General features: G+C 41.3%; 1 protein-coding gene and 1 long non-coding RNA gene across 3 annotated transcripts; both read right to left on the bottom strand.

Moving 5' to 3' along the window:
• Nucleotides 1-605: 605 nt before the first annotated feature.
• On the bottom strand, nucleotides 606-13714 carry LOC119745966 (protein mono-ADP-ribosyltransferase PARP12-like). Of its 2 annotated transcripts, none has more exons than XM_038222688.1 (12): nucleotides 13350-13714; nucleotides 10297-10623; nucleotides 8760-8982; nucleotides 8104-8210; nucleotides 7612-7882; nucleotides 6795-6874; nucleotides 5051-5285; nucleotides 4575-4762; nucleotides 3777-3945; nucleotides 2752-2933; nucleotides 1777-2004; nucleotides 606-1486 (listed from the first exon to the last, which is right to left on the bottom strand). In XM_038222688.1, the coding sequence occupies exons 2-12, from the start codon at nucleotides 10572-10574 to the stop codon at nucleotides 1057-1059; spliced, it is 2391 nt and encodes a 796-aa protein (XP_038078616.1). In that variant the 5' UTR covers nucleotides 10575-10623; nucleotides 13350-13714; the 3' UTR covers nucleotides 606-1056. The 2 variants fall into 2 exon arrangements, with proteins under 2 accessions (XP_038078616.1, XP_038078615.1); XM_038222687.1 differs by having other exon boundaries at nucleotides 13346-13714.
• Nucleotides 13715-15442: 1728 nt separating this feature from the next.
• Nucleotides 15443-19750, bottom strand: LOC119744246. Its single transcript, XR_005273551.1, has 3 exons — nucleotides 16106-19750; nucleotides 15773-15916; nucleotides 15443-15588 (listed from the first exon to the last, which is right to left on the bottom strand). It is a non-coding gene; the product is annotated as an uncharacterized LOC119744246 (long non-coding RNA).
• Nucleotides 19751-20570: the final 820 nt, after the last annotated feature.

The following is a 20570-nucleotide window of genomic DNA, read 5'->3' on the forward strand; positions in this document are numbered from 1 at the left end:
AACTACCAAATTATTATGAAATACCTTACTGGACTGTTAGTGAATGACAGTCTAAAGCATCCTATAAGAATCATGGCACCTGGTGTGCTAACATTTTCATTAAAAGTAGTATTTTTGTATCAACTTCCAACGCTGGTCGGCCAATCAGCATTGGAAAGAAACTGGCTTTTTTCAAATACTGCCCCCAAATTACCATATTTACAATTTTGTTTGCAATCCGGTACAAGCCTTCTAGACTGGGTCCCTGACCTTACAATTTCCTGACGTCTATTTAAGTGAGGTCAGGGAACAAGACTACAAGAACATGATTGTTTTTCTTGGTTTTTCCCAGCATCTACGAATACAAACTTTCAATCAAGTCAGTGTAACAATATCTGCTATAAAATACTAGCCCCCAAATCCATCCATTTTTGAAAATTACAGCAAAAGCAAATTATGTTGTATATTCTCTCTAAGTCATTTTCCTTTTTTTTTTCTTTTTTTTTTTTTCCTTTTTTCTTTTTCTTTCTTTTATTTTTCTCTTTGTTTAAGTTCTTTTTCTTTCTTTTCTTATTTTTTTTCTTTTGTTTACTTTTCATTTTTTTATTTTCTTTTTCTCTTTTTGTTCCTTTTGTTCTTTTTCTTTATTTGGATGTTAATTTGGAATTCCTTTGATTGAAACTTTCAATTTATTTGCTAGTGTAGAATTCAAACATAATTCTAGCAAATGTCATTCATGTACAACTGAATAATGAACTTCTTTTTCTGGCACCGTTAACTTATGATAGGAGGAATTATTTAAGATCACATTACTGTACAAAGTCGTCTCTGTGCAAAATATTGCAATTTTTCAGTCTGGCAACTTTTTTGTTGGTTTTTTTTGGGGTTTTTTTTTTGGGGGGGGGGGGCTCCTGAAGGTGGGGGAAGGGGAGGGGGGCCCAAGCCCCCAAACTGTATTGAGTGCTCTGGTGGTTTCTAGTGCTACAGGGAATAGGCAGGCACAGTGACTAATCAATTAAAACACTTCTTATTTACCATTCCATGAGTATTGCATATTACATGACCTGCGTGTTACACTCATTTTTTGTAGGTGATCAGATACTCAGGGTACACCTGATTTCGATCGAAAATGACGAAGATCAGGGGGTCGATGGGATTGTCCACGCAGGAATCGAACAACGGACCGTGCAGCTTGCTCGTGTCCCTCAGCGGGGGCCTGCGGTATTTGGGATCCCCGCGGGTGTAAGAACCCACCAGGACTCGAACCAGGAACATGCGGCCACGGCCTTTGGAATCAGGGCTGGCGTAGGCGTCCGAGTACTTGGCGCTCTTGCTGAAGTAGCTACCCTGGCCGTATTTGGTGCCCACTCGGGAGCCGCTCACGCGGTGGTCAAAGTTTTGCTGACAGATAGCCTCGATGACGTGTTTCTCCGTGCCGTGGAACAACATCAGTTCCGCCGGCACTTTCCTGGAATCTACTTGTCTGTCTCGCATGTAATCCCGCCGTCTATTGCATGAAAAATAGAGAATAGTTTGGTTGCGATACCCACTGCTATATCAGATTTGAACCATGCCAAGCTCAGTGCACTGGTAAGCACGAAGTCGTGGGTTCGAGTCCCACCCAAGTAAGCTTGTGAATTTCTTCTCGCAACCCCTCAGAAAACACCGAGTGTACAGTGTTTGTAAACATACATTGGTGAAGGGCAAAACTCAATATAAAAAACACCATGGGTTCCAGCACAATATGCAAGATGACATTTATTTTTAAAGACTTACAGACGAAGAAAAGAGACTTACACTGTAAACTCGTGCCACAGCTCGTTGTTCTGCACTCGCTCAATTCTCACGATGGAGCTTGCGTTCATCTTTTCTGCAAAGCGGTCAGAGACCAACTTGTGCTCTTCTGCGTGAAGTTTGCGGTCCAGCTTGCTCAGCACAAAGTTGCTCTGGGGGTCTGCGGGCGCCAGGTGGGCATCCCAATTCTTGGGCAAAATCACACCCAGCACCTTCATTTTCTGCAGACTCCTGGGTTGATAAAATTTGAAAACAAAAACAAAATCAAAAGAGACAAGTAAACGAAAGATAAAAAAATTATCGACTAACTTATAATTGCTGGTCTGGTTAACAGAATAATATTTTTTATAGACAAAGAACTTGACCAATTCCTCCCCGACTAAACACCCATTCAACTGGTGCACTTGACACTGGAATGGCCAGGGTTCTTTTGAATTTGGGGATACAGACATGGGCGTCGCCAGGATTTTTTCTAGAGGGGGGACAAACATTTTTTTGGGCCAAAAAATGCTTGTATTTCTCAACACATTCTCGATTTATCAGTTTTAGAGGGGGGCAGGGACATTTTGCCCCCCCCCCCCAACTCATTAAATTTACACCACTTTGTCTTTGCGCCTCTTTTTCTTTTCCTTTTTTTCTTTTCTTTCCTTAATTTTTTTTTTGCTTTTTCAGGGGGGGGGGGGCCAAGTGCCCCCCCTTGCCCCCCCCCCTCGTGACGCCCATGGATACAGAAGGTTTGTAATGAGTCACTAAATCTTGTGACTCGAGTCAAGTCAAGTTATCTGCTCGCAGTGATTCGAGTTGAGTCAAATTAGTTACCCATGGGGACTCGAGTCGAGACAAATTGCCAAAACTTATGACTGGAGTCCGACTTGAGTCATTGACTTGAGTCATTACAACTCTGAGTTTAGGACATTATTTTACCAGCCAGTCAGTCACTACCACAGAGGAAAACAGGCAGGCCGCTTATGGACTCACCTTTCGCACATGTCTTTGGAGACAAACTTTGGTCGTCTGCGCACCTCACGCTTTGTGCCAAGCTTCCTGTTCTTCTGCGTCATGCTCGGAAAGTCCAACACGTAGCGAAACTGCTCTGTCTCAAACTTAAATGTGGGATCTTGTCCAGTCGAACGAAATTTTTGGTATGCCTCCTCAATTTCCTGCAAAAAGTAACAAAATCAACATTAAAGGACACAACGGTCTGCAATAAGATGGAAAAATGAAATCCACAGAGTTGTTTTTGCTACATTCGTAAAGATAATTGTATTTCAAAAGCTTTTCAGAAAATCTGAGGGATACAATTTTTCGATCGCAAACTTGAGCTAGGCACAAACAAGTTTACTTCAAAGCAAAAATCACGTCATTTAAACTTGCTAAGTATTGTAAGTAAAAAAGGGGAGTGTAGGCTAGTGGCTAGGGTTTTAGGACTGATCATCAGAGGGTCAGGGGTTTGAATATTGCTGCTGGGCATATGTCTTTGGGCAAGCCACTTCACCCTCAATTGTCTCCCTCCACCCAGGAATGCAAGCACGGGTGAGTTTGGTCTAGTGGTTAGGGTTTGTGACTCACGATCAGAGGGTCAGGAATTTGAATCTTGCATGCATCTAGGCATATGTTGTGTCCTTGGGCAAGCCACTTCACCCTCACCCGCCTCCCTCTACCCAGGAGAGAAAGCAGAGGGAATGTGGCCTACTGGTTACGGTTTGTGATACATAATCAGAGGGTCAGGGGTTCCAATCCTGCCACAAGCCATATGTTGTGTCCTTGGGCAAGCCACTTTACCCCCACTCGCCAGTATTAGCACCCATGAGTATATGTGGTACCGGCAATAGCTGGGGAGTATCCTGGAACGATGGACTGGCATCTCATCCAGGGGAGGAATCAAAATGTTCTCCGTCGATCATTTTATGCCAAGAAACCCGGAGAAAAAAGCCTGGCCTGATGAGCCACAATTGGCTTGTGACAAGACGTACTTATAAGTTTTAAAATAGTGAGAATCTTACAGCATTATTGGCGTACTGCACCCAGATGTTTCCGTTGTCATGGAAGTACCACTGCCACTTGGTTGCCAGGACACTCTGCCAGGAGTTCAACTGGGATGTTTTCGTCGATGGAGTTTCTAAACGACGGACATCCATCGAAGCCAACTTCATCGTCTTAAAACAGAGAACCCTTTGGAAAAATGTTAAAATATACAATCATAAACATTGTAGTCCCTGTTTCAGTTTTATTTTTGGCAACTGTTTCGAATCAACGTCATCTGGGTCAAAAATTTGACATTTCCATCAAATTTTTGTCGGATGTGGCTGTGCATTTTAAATAATATAGTATTCGATTATTGCAACTTGATCGCGATCGAATATTTGATTTCAGAATGCACTGATCAAGTTGACCTGGCCGTCGATCAGGATATTTGTGAACCTACGCTTGTCGAAAAATTGAGGAAGAGCTTTTTACAACAATATAAAGAACAGCAAACAGAACGGCTGATATTTGACCAATGTTAAAGAAGAGATTTTGAGCTCATATTCATTGCAGAAATTTCTCAAATCATGTGCAAAAGTGGCGTTCAACGAAAGTTCGGTATTTAACAAACAATAAAACCACGCAACATTTACGATTCAAATAACATCATGGAAATTTTTCATCATCTCTTGGACTGCTCACATTTTTCAAATATTGGAATCGAAAAAATGCTGTTCGGTATTAGGTTGAATATTGAATATTGGGTATATTTGACACAGCAATATTGCCGTACTCATTCCTACCCACATATAATCACAAGCCAAATAAAGTTCTACCTTGCTTGATCCTTTACACCATCCGTTCTGATATCGCAGAATTTTTCTTCTATGGTAACGTTAAGGTCAACGTTTTTCCACGTTTGTCCATTATCATCAGAATACTGCCATTGATAGTGCTGGTCGCTGTGCAGCTTTCGACATCCATCGCCAAAATTGCACTTGCCACGAAGGTTGTATTCACATATCTGAAATGAAAGTGCACAAAGTGAGAAACCAGGCAGGTATTCTTAAGCTAGGGTCTAATTGTGAGAAGGCACTTGGGGGCCTAAAGAAGATCGAAGGTCGTAACACCAAACCACCCCCCCCCCCCAAACCACCCCAGCCCAATAATTTGCGCTCTACAATTTTTGCCTACTACAATGACGACGCTCATGACTTTCCGGTATCTGGATGTAACCCGGCTCATGTGTGGTCAGTGAGAGCCCTCTATTTACTGCAAAATCAGCATGCCTTCATGTTGTATCTCAACAAACCTCAAGATTGTCCGAAGCTGCCCCTTGAAGAGACGAGATTCTCCGCCTTCTCTTATCGCCATCCCCCTGAGCAGCGGAAGGGTTGTTTGTCTGGATAAGGGCCAGGAGTTCTTCTTGGGTCTTGCTTCGAGCATCGATGCCCAATGCCTGCCAAACAGCCATTGGCTGGGAGCCCTTGGCATTGTGGGAATGACGGCACTTGCCTGTAAATCGGCAATTTCCAGTGGCGTAGAACCTGGTGACCAAATAAGGATGAAGCACAGTGAAGTCTTAGCACTTGGGCATAAAGAGAACATTGTAAAACACGTAGAACGTAAAAACGTCTGCTGTTTAGACAAACTTTCAGGAATCTTTGGGGGAGGAAGTCTTTCGGCTAATAATGTACAGTGCTGTTATAGATCACGAGGATTCACCTCACTCACTTTGCAGGGAAGATGGCTTCGCCTCCCATTGCTCACTTTGTGGGCAATCATGCGCAATCAATGCGTGAACAACTTGTGAACACATGCAAATGTGTGATCTGCCTGCAATCGGGGACCCCCTATTGTCCTTCTTTTGTTTGTACTTAAACTTTTTAGGAAGACCTCCCATATGTTTTGTACACATCGCCAAATTGGGACCTTCAGGAGTTTGGGACCTCATTGTCCTCTATTGTTCAACATCGCCTATTGAATGCAGAAACAAACTCATACAGACTTACGCATCCTTATTTGCTCTATAATAGTGATTTGATCTTAAACTTAATGGTGATGCAGTGGGTTTGAAAAAAAAGAAGTGATGTTCAATACATCCTACAAGCATGCAAATTAAATAAAAATGTATGTAGTTCCTGTACTAAACTGTATTACATTGGTTTTATATGCTTAACTATGAATATAAAAACAAAAGAGTGCAGGGACAGTTTCAGGCAATTGCGGGGAGTAATAGGCAGGGCACTTTTGGTTGGTTCAGTGACTATAATGGATTAATAGAGCTCTATGCAATATTCATAAATACCTAAGACAGTTTACGCATTCCTATTGGTCGAGAGCCCGTCACGTGGCTGGTCTTAAACGGATGATAAAGACATGGCTAGCTGGTCTTAAACACTTTTCCAATGTCACAATAAAATATGGACTCCTAAAAATCCAGTGCCTCTTATCGTTTCATTGGTTGAACGTTCAAAATCCTCACGTAGGCATGCGCAACACTACCAGGGAGTCAGAATTTTATAGTTCTAAATTCAAAACGTAACGCACCTGGCGCGTTCTGCGCAACATCGCGCAGAACATGATACGTGCGCGTCAATCTCCATAAAAGGGTTGTTTACATCTTACTCGCCAGCTGAACACTCCATTATTTTGCAAGATGGATGTTTCAAAAAGCATAAAGTGAATTTGTTGAACAAAATCGGAATGTTTTGAACGAATTATATGATTTTTTTTACCGAATGGGAATAAATATGATGAATGGGAATAAATATGTGCTCCGTTGGTATTTATCACTCTGTTTAAGACCACTTAGAGTCTGGGTGCTGATAATTACCCTCGCCTCCGGCTCGGGTAATTATCAGCACCCAGACTCTAAGTGGTCTTAAAAAAAGAGTGATAAAAACCTCTGGAGCACACATTTATTCCCTTAATAAAGTCATATATGGCTTAAGTTTGGTTGCTGGATTTTTTTAATTCCACAGGAATTGCTCAGGCCCATGCCACACAAGCCAGTTCAACAAAAGGACACCTGTAAATGAAAGATTCAGACTTACCTGCAGATGTGCAGGTACGGACACTTGTCTCCCTTGTTACAACCTTTCCTGTTGTAATGTATGCAGACATCAGGAACAGTCTAGTCATTTGGTTGTTTGAAGAAAGAAAAACACAATGTTAAGACTGACAAGAGCAAGAGCTTAAGGTGCATATACAACACAGAAATAATAGTTACCTTGCAGAGTCGGATTTTGCTAAGCATGACGTAGCTTGCGAGGTCGTCACGACCTCTTCATTCAGCGTTGTGGGTAATAAAATCCCTCCCGTTGCAGCTGTGGGTGAACATTTAGTTCAACAGAGGCATAACATCAACTTGGACAATGAACAAGTTATAGCACAAGGGAAACGCTTCTGGACCAGAAAGATCAGGGAGGCCATAGAGATCAAGACCCAGAACCCAACACTCAACAGGGACGCAGGGTACGACCTGCCCGCCATCTATGACGATCTGCTCTCACGTGACCACCCCAAAGGTGGTCACGTGAGCGGAGGGATTTAGCCATAATGGTAAATGAAGAGGTCATGACGACCTTGCGAGCTACGTCACGCTTAATAAAATCAGACTCTGAAAGGTAACTATTATTTTTATGTCAATATGACAGAGTCCAATATCAGTATCCATACTGCTGGAATATACAACATTTGCTTTTGCTCTAATTTTCAGAAATGGATGGATTCAAGGAATTTTCTCAAAATGTATGGTATACTGAACTGACACTTTCAACAGGTAAGGTGTTATGTACTGAAAGATTTTGACCAACTTTGCTGCTTTAAACGAAAACAAAATGCGCCATTTTATCAGAAGATCTTGCATACCTTTTTAGATTTCCTTGTAGGCGATCTCATCGAATTGAAATCTTCATCATCATCATCTTCATAATCATCATCTTCTTCCTCGGCATCTGAAAGCTCCTCCTGTCTCTTCTTCTCTAGCAACATCTGGAGCAGCTCCCCGGGGGGTTTGGCAGCGGCGTTGATGTGGAACCTCCGCCACACACTCATTGGCTGGGGGTCCTTCACATTGTGCGAGTAGTAGCAGGGTTTCCTGTACGGGCTGGCAAATTTGCAGTCTCCCAGAATGTAATGTCTGCGTAGCCACAACATGACACAAAAAGCAAGATGTTTTTATTAGATTTGTGATTTCAGTTGTAACAGGCAAGAGGCCAGGTTTTTGTTTGCTCGTTGCAAATAGAATTTTGTCCCATCTGTGTTTCACTATCATGCCCCTCCCCCCCCCCCCCCCCCCCTGATATGCCACTGGCTTGTAACTGACTCAACAACTCTGAAGAATGGGAATATTTGTCTTACCTACAGACATGCAGGAACTGACAGTCTGCCTTGGTGCATCCAGTTTGGGTATTGTAATGTCTACAAACGTCAGGCACGGTGATCTTAATCCAGCTCTGTCGGAATATCTGTATAAAGTAACAAACAAAAATTTGGGTGAGAACAGTTCTTTTCCGAAGCGCCTAGCTTCTGAGCACCATAAAAATAACAACTCAGCCGGAGTCAAGAATTATCATCTGGAACGATCAACTTTTAACTCACCACTCTGACCTTGACCTCGACCTTTGACCTTTTGACCCCAAAACCAATCTCAACTTAATTGCCTTTTACCCACGGGCAATCCCCTTCTAAAGTTAGAAACCCAAATCACATTTTTAACTCCAGTTATCATCCGGAAGCCATTTACATTTAACTCACCACAGTGACCTTGAGCTTTGACCTTTTGACCCCAAAACCAATCCCAATTTGCCTACCCCCAAGGGCAATCCCTTACTGAAGTTATCATCCCAAATGGCATTTCTAACTCAAGTTATCATACGGAAACTGAGCTGCCCGGACGGACACCCGGACTGATTGACAGACGCTCTAGGCGATGAAAATATACCCCTCAGCCAAGAGGCTGGAGGTAAAAAATTGTTAACTGTCAAATCCTCCCCCAACCTCCTCCTCAAGAATACCTGAAAGATGTGTCCATCATCGAGCTGTTCCAATCCATTCGCAAACAAGATGGTATCGTTGTGGGGGCTCCGCAGGTGATGAGGATAGACGCACTTTCTACCTCTCTCACAACTGCCCAAGACGAAGTGACTGCATAAGTGGAAGGACTCACAGTCACTGCCTTCCTCACAAGTGTCCTGTCGGGGATCGTATGTTTCGCACAGTACAGCGTCTGTCTTGACCCTTGAAAACAGAGACATGTTTTCGTGAGTTATCACTACCTGAAAGTGAACTTAATTTGTATTGTTTTAAGTCCATAACTGATGTAAAAAAAAAATGGTACAGTATATATGCCGAATGATGTTTCTTATCACATACAATTTATAATTTATAGGCCTAATTATAATGGGGTGTGGTTTAGCACACATGTTTTGGGTTGTTTTTTTTTCTTGTAGTGGAAGGGGGGATTTAAAAAACATTTCCGTTTTTCGCCCAAATAGCCCAAATCTAGAAACGTTTTCCATATCCGCGGTCATCAACAACACTAATTTTTGGCAAAAAAATCCAACTTCACGAAATTAAGTCAGATGTTCACAAAAGGTGGGTAGAGGCCAGAAATAAGTCCCCGAGAGATTCCCTCTCACTTGAATCAGGATCCAGGGAGAAAAAGAAATTAAGTTTTCAGCCAAAATAGCCCAAATCTGGGAAAATTTTCCATATCCGCAGTCATCCAAAATACTCATTTTTGGCCAAAAATCAAACTTCACGAAATTACGTCAAATGTTCACACAAGGTGGGTAGAGGCCAGAAATAAGTCCCCAAGAGATTCCAGCTCACTTAAGTCAGGAACCAGGGAGAAAACAAACATTTCCGTTTTTTGCCCAAATAGCCCAAATCTAGAAAAGTCCGACAGGCCTGAAACACCACCCCCCCCCCTCATTTTACGAGTATTGCAGCAGAAAGGATACAAAATTGATATTAAAAAAATCTGATTTTTCAAAATTTGGAAATCAAAAATATCACCAATCCTGTTCCTGGGCCTTTCAAAATTCCCCCAAACTTTCCGCTAAACTTTCCAAAATTGTCCACCCCTTTGCAACCCTAGGGAAATCTCAATTAAATATGGGATCTCAACTACCTGTATATGGACTACTATATCAAATGGTGGCCCTGTGTAAGTTCCCCTTGTCAAATGGGCCCATCAATTCATTGCTAATTCACTAACTGAGGATATGGGCTCCGTGCGCTAACAAAAGAGGGCACATTTTTACCACTTTTGAGAGCCCCTTAGACGGAACACCACATGTGCATAATGTACTGGTTTTCGCCAAAAAAACGCACGACTTATTTATCCTGAACATGCACAAAGCTAAGCCATATAGCGTGAGCGTCAGGTGTCGTTGGCGCGCAAATGCATTCAAATTCAACTTGCAATGGTCTCCCAGACTAATCCCTGCCCCCAATTACTTTGATTTTAACTTTTGACATTCGATATACACAGTAGATGGACCAGGAGCCAGTCTAGGTCTTCCCCAACTCTCCTTTTCTGGCCGTTACCTGACTGTGCACTCGTTCCGCACCGGATCCTCCTCAAGGTGAAAGAGTTTGATGTTGTGCGGGGAGCTGTGGGTCATGAACTGCCGCAACGCCCTGTCTGATAGACCCGTCCATCCTTCTTGCATCAAGGTTTCGTTGAGGGCAGTCAGGCTGACACTTCCCCCGTACATGCACACCAAATTCAGGATCTGTAGTTCAAGTTTTTCTGGGAAAATCATCGCTCCGACCTGCCGCTTGGACTTGCGCTTGACCGGATTTGCCCCGTGGAAGGCAGCCATGGCTAATTAGCTGTCACACCGCAGGTCAGGAGTTTGCGATTCCTGTCAACTGCAAAGAAGAGTGCATTGTTGGAATAGTTAATAATTTGCTCAGAAAATTAGGGACCCAAAATTCAAAAAATATTCAGTAGGGTAACTGCATAATCATTAACGTAACGATTGTCAATGGGCGATCGTGTAGTGTAGGGCCCCCTGTTTAGTTTCGATCAAATCAGAGTCAAGGGTGTTTAATAAAATAAAAGTGGATTTTGTTTCCTATAGGGAAACAGGCCCTGTAGATACACGATTGCCCAAAAATGCGCACTTGTTAAACAAGAACCCCTCCCTGTATTAGCTATGTAACAGGTCTCAGTCTTGGTCTAGGTCTATCCGGTCTTGACTACAACACTGTCCCTGACCCACTTAATCAATTTATAGATGTTAGGGAATTGTAATTGTAATTTTTGACCTTACAAATCAAGTTGATAAAACACTAACAACTGTTACAAAACATATTATCACCTCGGTCCCTGCGTGTAACTACATCAGTATATGTATTAGACCCGTGAACGCGGCTTGTAAACTACGCCACGCTGTTGTGTATTTCCGAACCTGGCGAAATTGTCCCTCTGACTCCCTCCGTTACACACACTGGACGTTATTTTGCAAATGTAATAAGTACTCACATATGAAGCTGTCTTGAAATCTGTTTTTACATCAAAAATTGCATTTGACGAAATTTGAGGAAAATTCTGGCCCCGGTTTACTTCTTGCATTTGACGAAATTTGAGGAAAATTCTGGCCCCGGTTTATGAAGTCCTGCTAGCTGCCATTTTCTCCCAAGTGACGCATGCGCATTGCGTTTTATTGTACCGTCCTGTTTCGTATAATTCGACGGCTGTTTACTGTCGCAGCTAAAAGAGACATCGTTTTAGACAAGTTTCAAGTCCTTTCCTCTCTCACCGCACCGCACGCGGGCGCACGTGCGCCCTCGTGCGTGTGCGCACACGTACACGAGATGCATGAGCCGAGCAGCCAATTGGGTGCGTGTTTTTTGTTCGGGGTTGCGACATGAAACAGCCGTCAATCTGTCCAAGCAACTCGTCCGGGGTCATTTGTCAGGGTCACTTGTCGGGTTAAAATGAAATTTCTACACGTTCGTATGGGTCTTTATACTGATGGGAAAATTTCGTCGAAATTACACAGCCTAAACAATCGGACGAGCAAATTTAGATTTTAAGGTGAGTACTCAACACCCATACGGAATTATGTATGTCGGATCGATTTCGCTAGGTTTTAAAATACACAACAACGTGGCGTTGTATACAACGCCACGTTCACGGGTCTATACATGTATTAAAATTGCACAGAAAAAAAAGAGAAAAAAAGAGATTTCAAAAGGAACAACATTCTGACATTTTCAGTTTGAAATTAAGTATCACATTTTGGAAAAAAAAAATTGCATGGTGACTCCACTGTTTTCATTATCTAGTTAAATTGCGCAAATGTTGGAAAGACATGGAAGTTTACTAAACTTCCATCATTCCATGTCTTTCCAACATTTTCGCAATTTAACTAGATAATGAAAACAGTGGAGACTGGAGTCATCATGCAAATTTTTTTTTCCAAAATGTGAAACTTAACCTGTTTAGGACTGAGAAACATTTTCCAGTTTTGTACGAAAATGCTTTGAAAATGTTTTCGACTCTCCATACTAGTTTTTGTCATGTTTGTACACACAAGTCACAACTAGCTGGAGTTACCCAGCCCTGAGTTTTATCATTGGGTTGTCTATTAGGGCTGGAGCGAATTTTTCTCGTAACTTGTAGTATAGGCAAAAAATTTTGGAAAATGTTCAATTTTGTCCCCGTTACACACTAATTGCAACTGCAACTCACCCCAAACTTGCCTGGAATAACCATTACACAGGTCCTTGAAGTAAAAAACGATCCACGATGAAGATTCAGCCTACAATTGCAGTGAAAACAGGAGGAATAACCGCTAACTTGACAACCTTGCTGGATTGGCCAGGACCGCAATTGGTTTGTGCACAAAAAAAATTGTGTACAATGAATGGCGGTCGATTAACAGGCACAGAGAGCGATCGCTGTCAACTACTCGTTTTCGCCGGCTGCGCTGGCTGTTGGCGCATGACGTCACGCGGAAGCGTAATACCCGATGACTGTTTCATGCACTATTGGTTGCGGTTCCAGTACCAAAGCTGTGATGCGAGTGGTAAACCTTATATTAGTGCATGAAACAGTCATCGGGTGTTACGCTTCCGCGTGACGTCATGCGCCAACAGCCAGCGCAGCCGGCAAAAACGAGTAGTTGACAGCGATCGCTCTCTGTGCCTGTTAATCGACCGCCATTCATTGTACACAATTTTTTTTTGTGCACAAACCAATTGCGGTCCTGGCCAATCCAGCAAGGTTGTCAAGTTAGCGGTTATTCCTCCTGTTTTCACTGCAATTGTAGGCTGAATCTTCATCGTGGATCGTTTTTTACTTCAAGGACCTGTGTAATGGTTATTCCAGGCAAGTTTGGGGTGAGTTGCAGTTGCAATTAGTGTGTAACGGGGACAAAATTGAACATTTTCCAAAAAATTTTGCCTAGGCTATACTACAAGTTACGAGAAAAATGCGCTCCAGCCCTAATAGACAACCCAATGATAAAACTCAGGGCTGGGTAACTCCAGCTAAGTCACAACCAAATAAGAAGTGGCGTTTGACTTTGACTAATTTTGACATTGTGTTTGTAAATTGTAGCTTTCCAAAATTTTTGTCACATACCTACTCAGTCCATGGCGACTCCTAACATCCAGTTGACGATTTCCAGGATATTCCTGAGCTATGGTGGGGTATAATCCGATGTTTATACATGTACTTTATGGAGCTCACGATTAATGCGTCACCTGACGTTGATTTCTCACAAACAAAAATGTTCCTCGCGTGTTACTCACACGGGAAATCCCCGTAATGCAACATCGGTCCCATGGTGTGGAGCATGCAGTACACGTTTATGAAAATAAAGTTAGCCCGGGGACGAGTGCGAGTAGTACTGTCATAACAAAAAGGCTAATACAGTGGGATGCCGCGCTTCGCGCGGCACCAGCTAGATGGTGGAGATGACTGTTTTGTAGCATTGCAAATTGCCCCAAAAGTGGTGCGGATTTTTGTCTCCGGACTATCCAAATTTCCCGAAGAATGTTCGTGTCGGTCGAGATCGTTAGTGGGTGCAGAATTCTCAAGCCTTATGGCCTTATTAAGGTCACCTCAAGCTCCACTCTGAAGGATAGCCTTTTAAAGATTTTTAAGGGGATCGAAGCGTCATCTGCAACAAAGTAGGGACAAAAAAAAAACGCGTCGCCGCACCACTTTGGGGGCAAGCTCCACTACCAGAAACTGGAGACTTTTTTGGCCTGACGAAGCTGGCTCTGTCCTGCTTGTGTGCACAGGCTGATATTTAATATTACCAGTATAATTATTTTTTGTGTGTGTCAGAACAGGGGTTCACACTATTTTTAATGAATTTCTGTGACAAAATCTGACAGAGCTAGGGGTGAAACCCCCCCCCCCCCTCCTCCTCCTCCACCCGCGCCTGGTTGTGTTCCCTCTAGAATCCTGCTCTCACCCGGCAGCCCATTATAAACTTAAACATAACTTAAGAATACAATGACACGAAAAATTAAGTCGCGAAACAAATGTTGTAGGCCTAATTATTGTTTTTAATATTTAATTAATAACCCCCTAGTATAGTTTTTCAGGATTATAGCCTGCTAAATCCAACCGAGTCTGACGGTTACTTTCTACTTAATCCAACTGTGCCTTGTTTATTTGTCTGCTGGATCCAACTTGACAATTATATAGCACAGCTGAATACAACATAATTATAGACCTTTATCAATTATCATGCTGCCACCTTTTTGTGTATCATGTTGCCACCTTTTTGTATGTGCAAAAAAGGAACCAGACTATTTTTCCTTCCAGCCTCGCTTTGGTTACGTTGATTTGAATAGGAAAAAATCAAGATGGCCGCAAAATGATAATGGTCCATTGCAATCAGGAACTAGTCTCGGTCAGTTTTACCAAAAAAAGTCCAGTGCGGACAGGGCTTAACGTTTTTAGTGGCAGGGCCTCTGATATGGTGTCCTCAATGTTCACAGACTGATGACGACCAATTAGGTAGGACTTAAACCAATATTGATTAAATAAGTTGACATATACAGCTCTTTTAATTTGTCCAGCAGGATTTCGGAGGCATTTTGAAATGGGATGGTGTCTTTGTACATCACACTTTAGACATTCTATCTGATGTTACTGTAGGGATCATTACATCCCTCGGGTTAGTAAAATGTGACGACTTTTTAAAGGGAAAATACAACATTTGCAAACATCAAAAAATAAAACTACCGAATCATTTTGAAATACCTTGCTGGACTGTTAGTGAATGACAGTGTAAAGCATCCTGTAAAATCATGGCACCTGGTATACTGTCATTTTCAAGAAAAGTGGTATTTTTGTATCAATTTCCAACGCTGATCGGCCGATCAGCGTTGGAAACAACTGGCTTTTTTTTCAAATACTGGCCCCAATTGACCATCGCACTTGTTTGCAATCGATTACAAACCTATGAACGGGTACGAGCCAGCTAGACTGGATCCCTGACCTTACAATTCCCCAATGTATGTAAACTGCTCTGTTTCTTCTTATATGGAGTCAGGGAACCAGACTACAGGAAAATGATCGTTTTTCTTGGTTTTTATAGCATTTTCGAACCCAAAATCTCAAAAATTCAGTGTAACTATATTTGCTATATATTTCCAACCCCCCCAATTCCTTCCATTTCTGAAAATTACAGCAAAAGCAAATGATGTATATTCCCTTTAAGAGAAATGTATGGGAACTTTCAGGAGCTAGCTATTGAAACCTCAGTCGAGTGTTTCTGAAATTCGTGTTCCTAACTTCCTATCCTTGCGAACAACTGCACTCGGTAATTGTCATCGTCTCTGTTGCTTACAAGAAGCAAGAGAAATCTGCAAAGAGAAAAAAAATCTTATATATTACATTTGTTCACATTCGAAGCACAAACCAACTATCGGATTGAGAAAATAATGTCATAAAAAATGATATACTTCCCGAAGGCTAGGACAAAAATTGAAAACGAATAAATGAAAATACAACATGTGCATCTATAATAAATCTCTTTTGCTAAATAACCTCGAGAATTGGTGAAGACTTGCTCTGCAAGCAGGGTCTTCAGTCCTTCCGTCGGTCCTCCTCCCTGCTTCCGGTTCCTTGGGACTCAGAAGTGATCGTATCTTCGTCCAGAATGACATCTCATCTTCAAGCAGACCGTCATCTCTGCCAGAAATTAGAAAGAACGTCATGTACGAAAATGTGTGCATTATTATTTCACATTTATTTTTTTTCTCTAGATTTATCGTGGTTTTTTTTCAAATAAGGTACCATAAATCGCAGACACAACCATGCAGCAGAACAACTTGAAACATCCTGAGATATTTTTCGAAAGGAAAATGTCAATATTTTTACCTGGAAAATCAGTAATGGGATGCCCGGCAAGCAGGGCCATCAGTCATCTGGTGTTCCTCCTCCCTGCTTCCGGTTCATCCGTGTCATCAGCTCCTGACATGAGCACTCTGGCTTGCTTACTGGTTGGTCTTCCTAATCTAATTGCAAGTTGCTGAAAATAAAAGAAATCTTCCTAGCGGAGCTAGGTTATGTTACTACAAAATGTACAGTGGTTTCCTGATCAAATTTGTGACCGGTGCTGTGGTATAAAGAGAAGGAAAATGTATATTAATGGACCTGACCATTATAAAGTAACAATCACAAAAAGGGAAACTTAGTTTATGTCGACGCTACTTAAATCTCTAGGCCTAACTTGGTGCAAAGTATCTGCAGACAGTGAAGATAATCCAATTATAGTGGCCCTTACCTGACCACTGTAATGGATCAAACCGTTGAGATGATAAAGAAAGCTTACTTTATTCTACATAGGTAATTTGGTGAAGATAATCCAACTATATAGTGACCCTTACCTGACCACTGTAATGGATCAAACCGTTGAGATGAGAAAGAAAACTTACTTTATTCTACATAGGTAATTTGGTGAAGATAATTCATTTAGTGGCCCTTACCTGACCACTGTAATGGATTTAACCGTTGAGATGAGAAAGAAAACTTACTTTATTCTACATAGGTAAATTGGTGAAGATAATCCATTTAGTGGCCCTTACCTGACCACTGTAATGGATCAAACCGTTAAGATGAGAAAGAAAGCTAGCTTACTTTATTCTAAATAGGTAATTTGGTGAAGATACTCCAATTAGTGGCCCTTACCTGACCACTGTAATGGATTAAACCGTTGAGATGAGAAAGAAAGCCTAGTTTAATCTAAAATAGCAAATTTGACCTACTGGTCGCGGAGATGATTCCAGTTTGCACCAAGCACCGCGCCTCGGTTCAAAGGGAAACGACATTCACATCACCGATCAGCTGTGATCGGACTTATCAGAATTGACGAGTATACCATCAATCAAACCACCACTGGCGTTGTGGTTGTTAAAAAATCAATTGATGCAAATATTGTTTTATCCTGTAAATTCAGGCTATACACTTTATATAGCGATTACAAAGTGTATCCGACGTGACAGGTGTCATTACACCTGATTTACAAAAGAAATTGACACAATGGGCCTAACACAAAAGGCAATTATCGATCTTTGCGAATCGAATATTATAGAAGAAAAAATCACAAACAATAATCTTTGTCCATAAGACTCGTTTCGACAAGGATCAGAGACTATTTCATGTCGCAAAATAATCGTGGAATCGTTGAAACCACGCATGTTTCTGATTACATTTCACAACCGTTATGTTTCAAGGAATCAGTAAGATCTGCACATGACCCTAAAAAAATCTCCAAGTTTTAGTTAAGATGGATGGGCGTGGCGTAGCAGTTGAGAAAATGTTTTGCCACACAGACAAATAAAGTAGATTTGTAAACATGGCCCTAGAGTATTTAACTCCATGAACCACAGTGAAGTTACAACTGAGGAAGACACGGAGTATGCAAGAAAACTTAAATCCAACATTAGAGCTTCAAAATCGCTATGATGGATACTTAACACATGGCCCTATAGTACTTTTCACACGATTCACACTCAAGATGGGATGAATGCACAAGCATTTTTCAAGAAAATACACGTCTGGCTTTTGGAGAAAATTCCCACAGAAGGGAGTAATGGAAGATCTCTACACTCCACCACATGGCCCTCAAATAATTTTGCATAATAAATTGGAGAGAATTTTTACAAAAACAGAGTTAGACATGTTCACATGGCCCTGAAATCATGTAAGTGATTTGTCACATGAGTACAGAAGATAACACAAGAAACTGGGGTTTAGCAGTAATCTCTACAAAATGGCGATGAAAGTTTCGTTCACATGGCCCTGGGTTTTTTCACAATGAGTATCAATGTAGAATGACGAGAAAATGCACGATAGACGCGAAGTTTTATTCGTACACAATATATAACACAAATTGTTACAACAAACAAGACCCTACTACAAACATAACCCTACTATCTCACAATCACGGTATTTAAGTGTCAAGAAGGAGAAATTAAGTGTGCAAGATTAATGACAAAATTTAACGATTGACACTAACTTTGTTAGCGCTCGAACTCAACACGAACTCTCAAATCGTGAACGATCGATACATTTGTTGTTTCAACCCATATACTCGCAGGTCCATCGTCTTATACTTTACACAAATCGGACAAATGATTTACATATGCTTGACAACATTTGATGATTGGCACTAACTTTGTTCGCACTCGAACTCAACACGAACTCTCAAATCGTGAACGAACGATACATTTGTTGTTTTAATCCATACGCGCAGGTCCATCGTCTTATTTTCTTCTATATACACAAATCGACAAAAATTGATGATTGACAACGTTTAATGATTGACACTAACTTTGTTCGCACTCGAACTAAACGCGAACTCTCACATCGTGAACGAACGATACATTTGTTATTTTAACCCATATACTCGTAGGTCCATCGTCTTATTTTCTTCCTACACACAAATGATTTACACATGCTTGACAAAATGTAAGATTGACACTAACTTCGTTAGCGCTCGAACTCAACACGAACTCTCAAATCGTGAACGAACGATACATTTGTTATTTTAACCCATATACTCGTAGGTTTATCGTCTTATTTTCTTCCTACACACAAATGATTTACACATGCTTGACAAAATTTAATGATTGACACTAACTTTGTTAGCGCTCGAACTCAACACGAACTCTCAAATCGTTAACGAACGATTCATTTGTTGTTTTAATCAGTACCCGCAGGTCCATTGTCTTCTTTTCTTCTATACACACAAATAATTTACAAATGCTTGACAAAATTTAATGATTGACCGTAACTTTGTTCGCACTCGAACTCAACACGAACTCGTAATCGTTAGCGAACGATACATTTGCTGTTTAATATAGGCCTACCCACGGGTCGATATCCACGCATCGTCAGTCGAACAAAACGATTGGCAATCAGCTTTTCATTTCGATTTCACCGTTCCGCTCTTAGAATTTCACCTTATTGATCTATTTTACCCTTGAGAATTTTTTGCCTTTTAATCTATACATGTTTAGTTTTTTTAAGTCACCTTCTATCGAACCGAGAGCACGCCAGTGCTCATTCCGAATACATTATTTTCGGAATCGTACATTATACAGACACCCACAAACGTTGGCATTGAGAAACAAATTATCTCGATTTACTTTGCACATCCAAACAGCGGGATTTTCATTCCTTTCCCATCTGGTGCTTGGTAAGATTGTGTATTGATTTAGAATCGTGCGGAGAGGTTCCTTGGAAAAATATAAGTATCATCTTTAACTTTCTTTGTCTTCTTTACAATAATAATCTCTTGCTGGTTTGACAACTTTATACATTAATAATTCTATATTGAATTAATTTGTTGGCGATCCAGCACCCATCAAGGGTGTCGTAGTTCTCAATAGTAGTATCCATTAAGAGTATTGTCTTTCTCAATAGGGTGAGGTTTTTTTCTCGATATATCATTCATCAAGGATGTCGTGCTAATCAATAGTAGTACCCATCAAGGGTGTCGTGTTAATCAATACAGTAGTAACCCATCAAGGGTGTCGTCCTTCTTAAATGTAGCACCCATCAAGGGTGTCGTCCTTCTCAATAGTAGCACCCATCAAGGGTGTCGTTCTTCTCAATTAATGTAGCACCCATCAAGGGTGTCGTCCTTCTCAATTAATGTAGCACCCATCAAGGGTGTCGTCCTTTTCAATAGTAGCATTACTGGCGTCGTATTTCTCAATAGAAGCACCCATCAAGGGTGAGGTTATATAGCACCCATCAAGGGCGTCGTGTTTATCAATAGTAGCACCCATCAAGGGTGTCGTTCTTCTCAATAGTAGCACCCATCAAGGGTGTCGTTATTCTCAATAGTAGCACCCATCAAGGGTGTCATCCTTCTCAAATGTATATGTAGCACCCATCAAGGGTGTCGTTCTTCTCAAAAGTAGCACCCATCAAGGGTCTCGTCCTTCTCAGGTGTATATGTAGCACCCATCAAGGGTGTCGACTTTCTCAATCATATACTTACTTTAACCTCTAGAGGGTGGTATTCCAATGGACATTATCAACACAACAGGCTACAGGATTATTTTGCCAAAGGTTTTAAGGAATGCATAATGAACATCTTTACACCATTAATTCTTCAAGGTGATTCCTCTGTCCTTATACACAAATAATCAGCAAACTTAATATGGTTGTGATGCGGCAAAGCTCAAGGCAATGCCATTGACATTGATTTCTGTTGATATGATAACATCTTCGAGGGTCCGTCTTCATCGCCGATTCTTCAGTTTGTATTATTCAAATATAGTCCTTGACGTTAAAACAACTTTTTTCATTCTCCAACTGACGTCGGCCGATG

This window comes from Patiria miniata, unplaced genomic scaffold (genome assembly GCF_015706575.1).
Source record: "Patiria miniata isolate m_02_andy unplaced genomic scaffold, ASM1570657v1 HiC_scaffold_7, whole genome shotgun sequence".
Lineage (NCBI taxonomy): Eukaryota > Metazoa > Echinodermata > Asteroidea > Valvatida > Asterinidae > Patiria > Patiria miniata.

Coding starts and splice junctions, on each gene's coding strand:
- LOC119745966 (XM_038222688.1), bottom strand. CDS start 10,574: ATGGCTGCCTTCCACGGGGCAAATCCGGTCAAGCGCAAGTCCAAGCGG. Junction 8,983..10,296: donor CGGAACGAGTGCACAGTCAG/GTAACGGCCAGA, acceptor TCTGTTTTCAAG/GGTCAAGACAGACGCTGTAC. Junction 5,286..6,794: donor CCGTACCTGCACATCTGCAG/GTAAGTCTGAAT, acceptor TTTGGTCACCAG/GTTCTACGCCACTGGAAATT.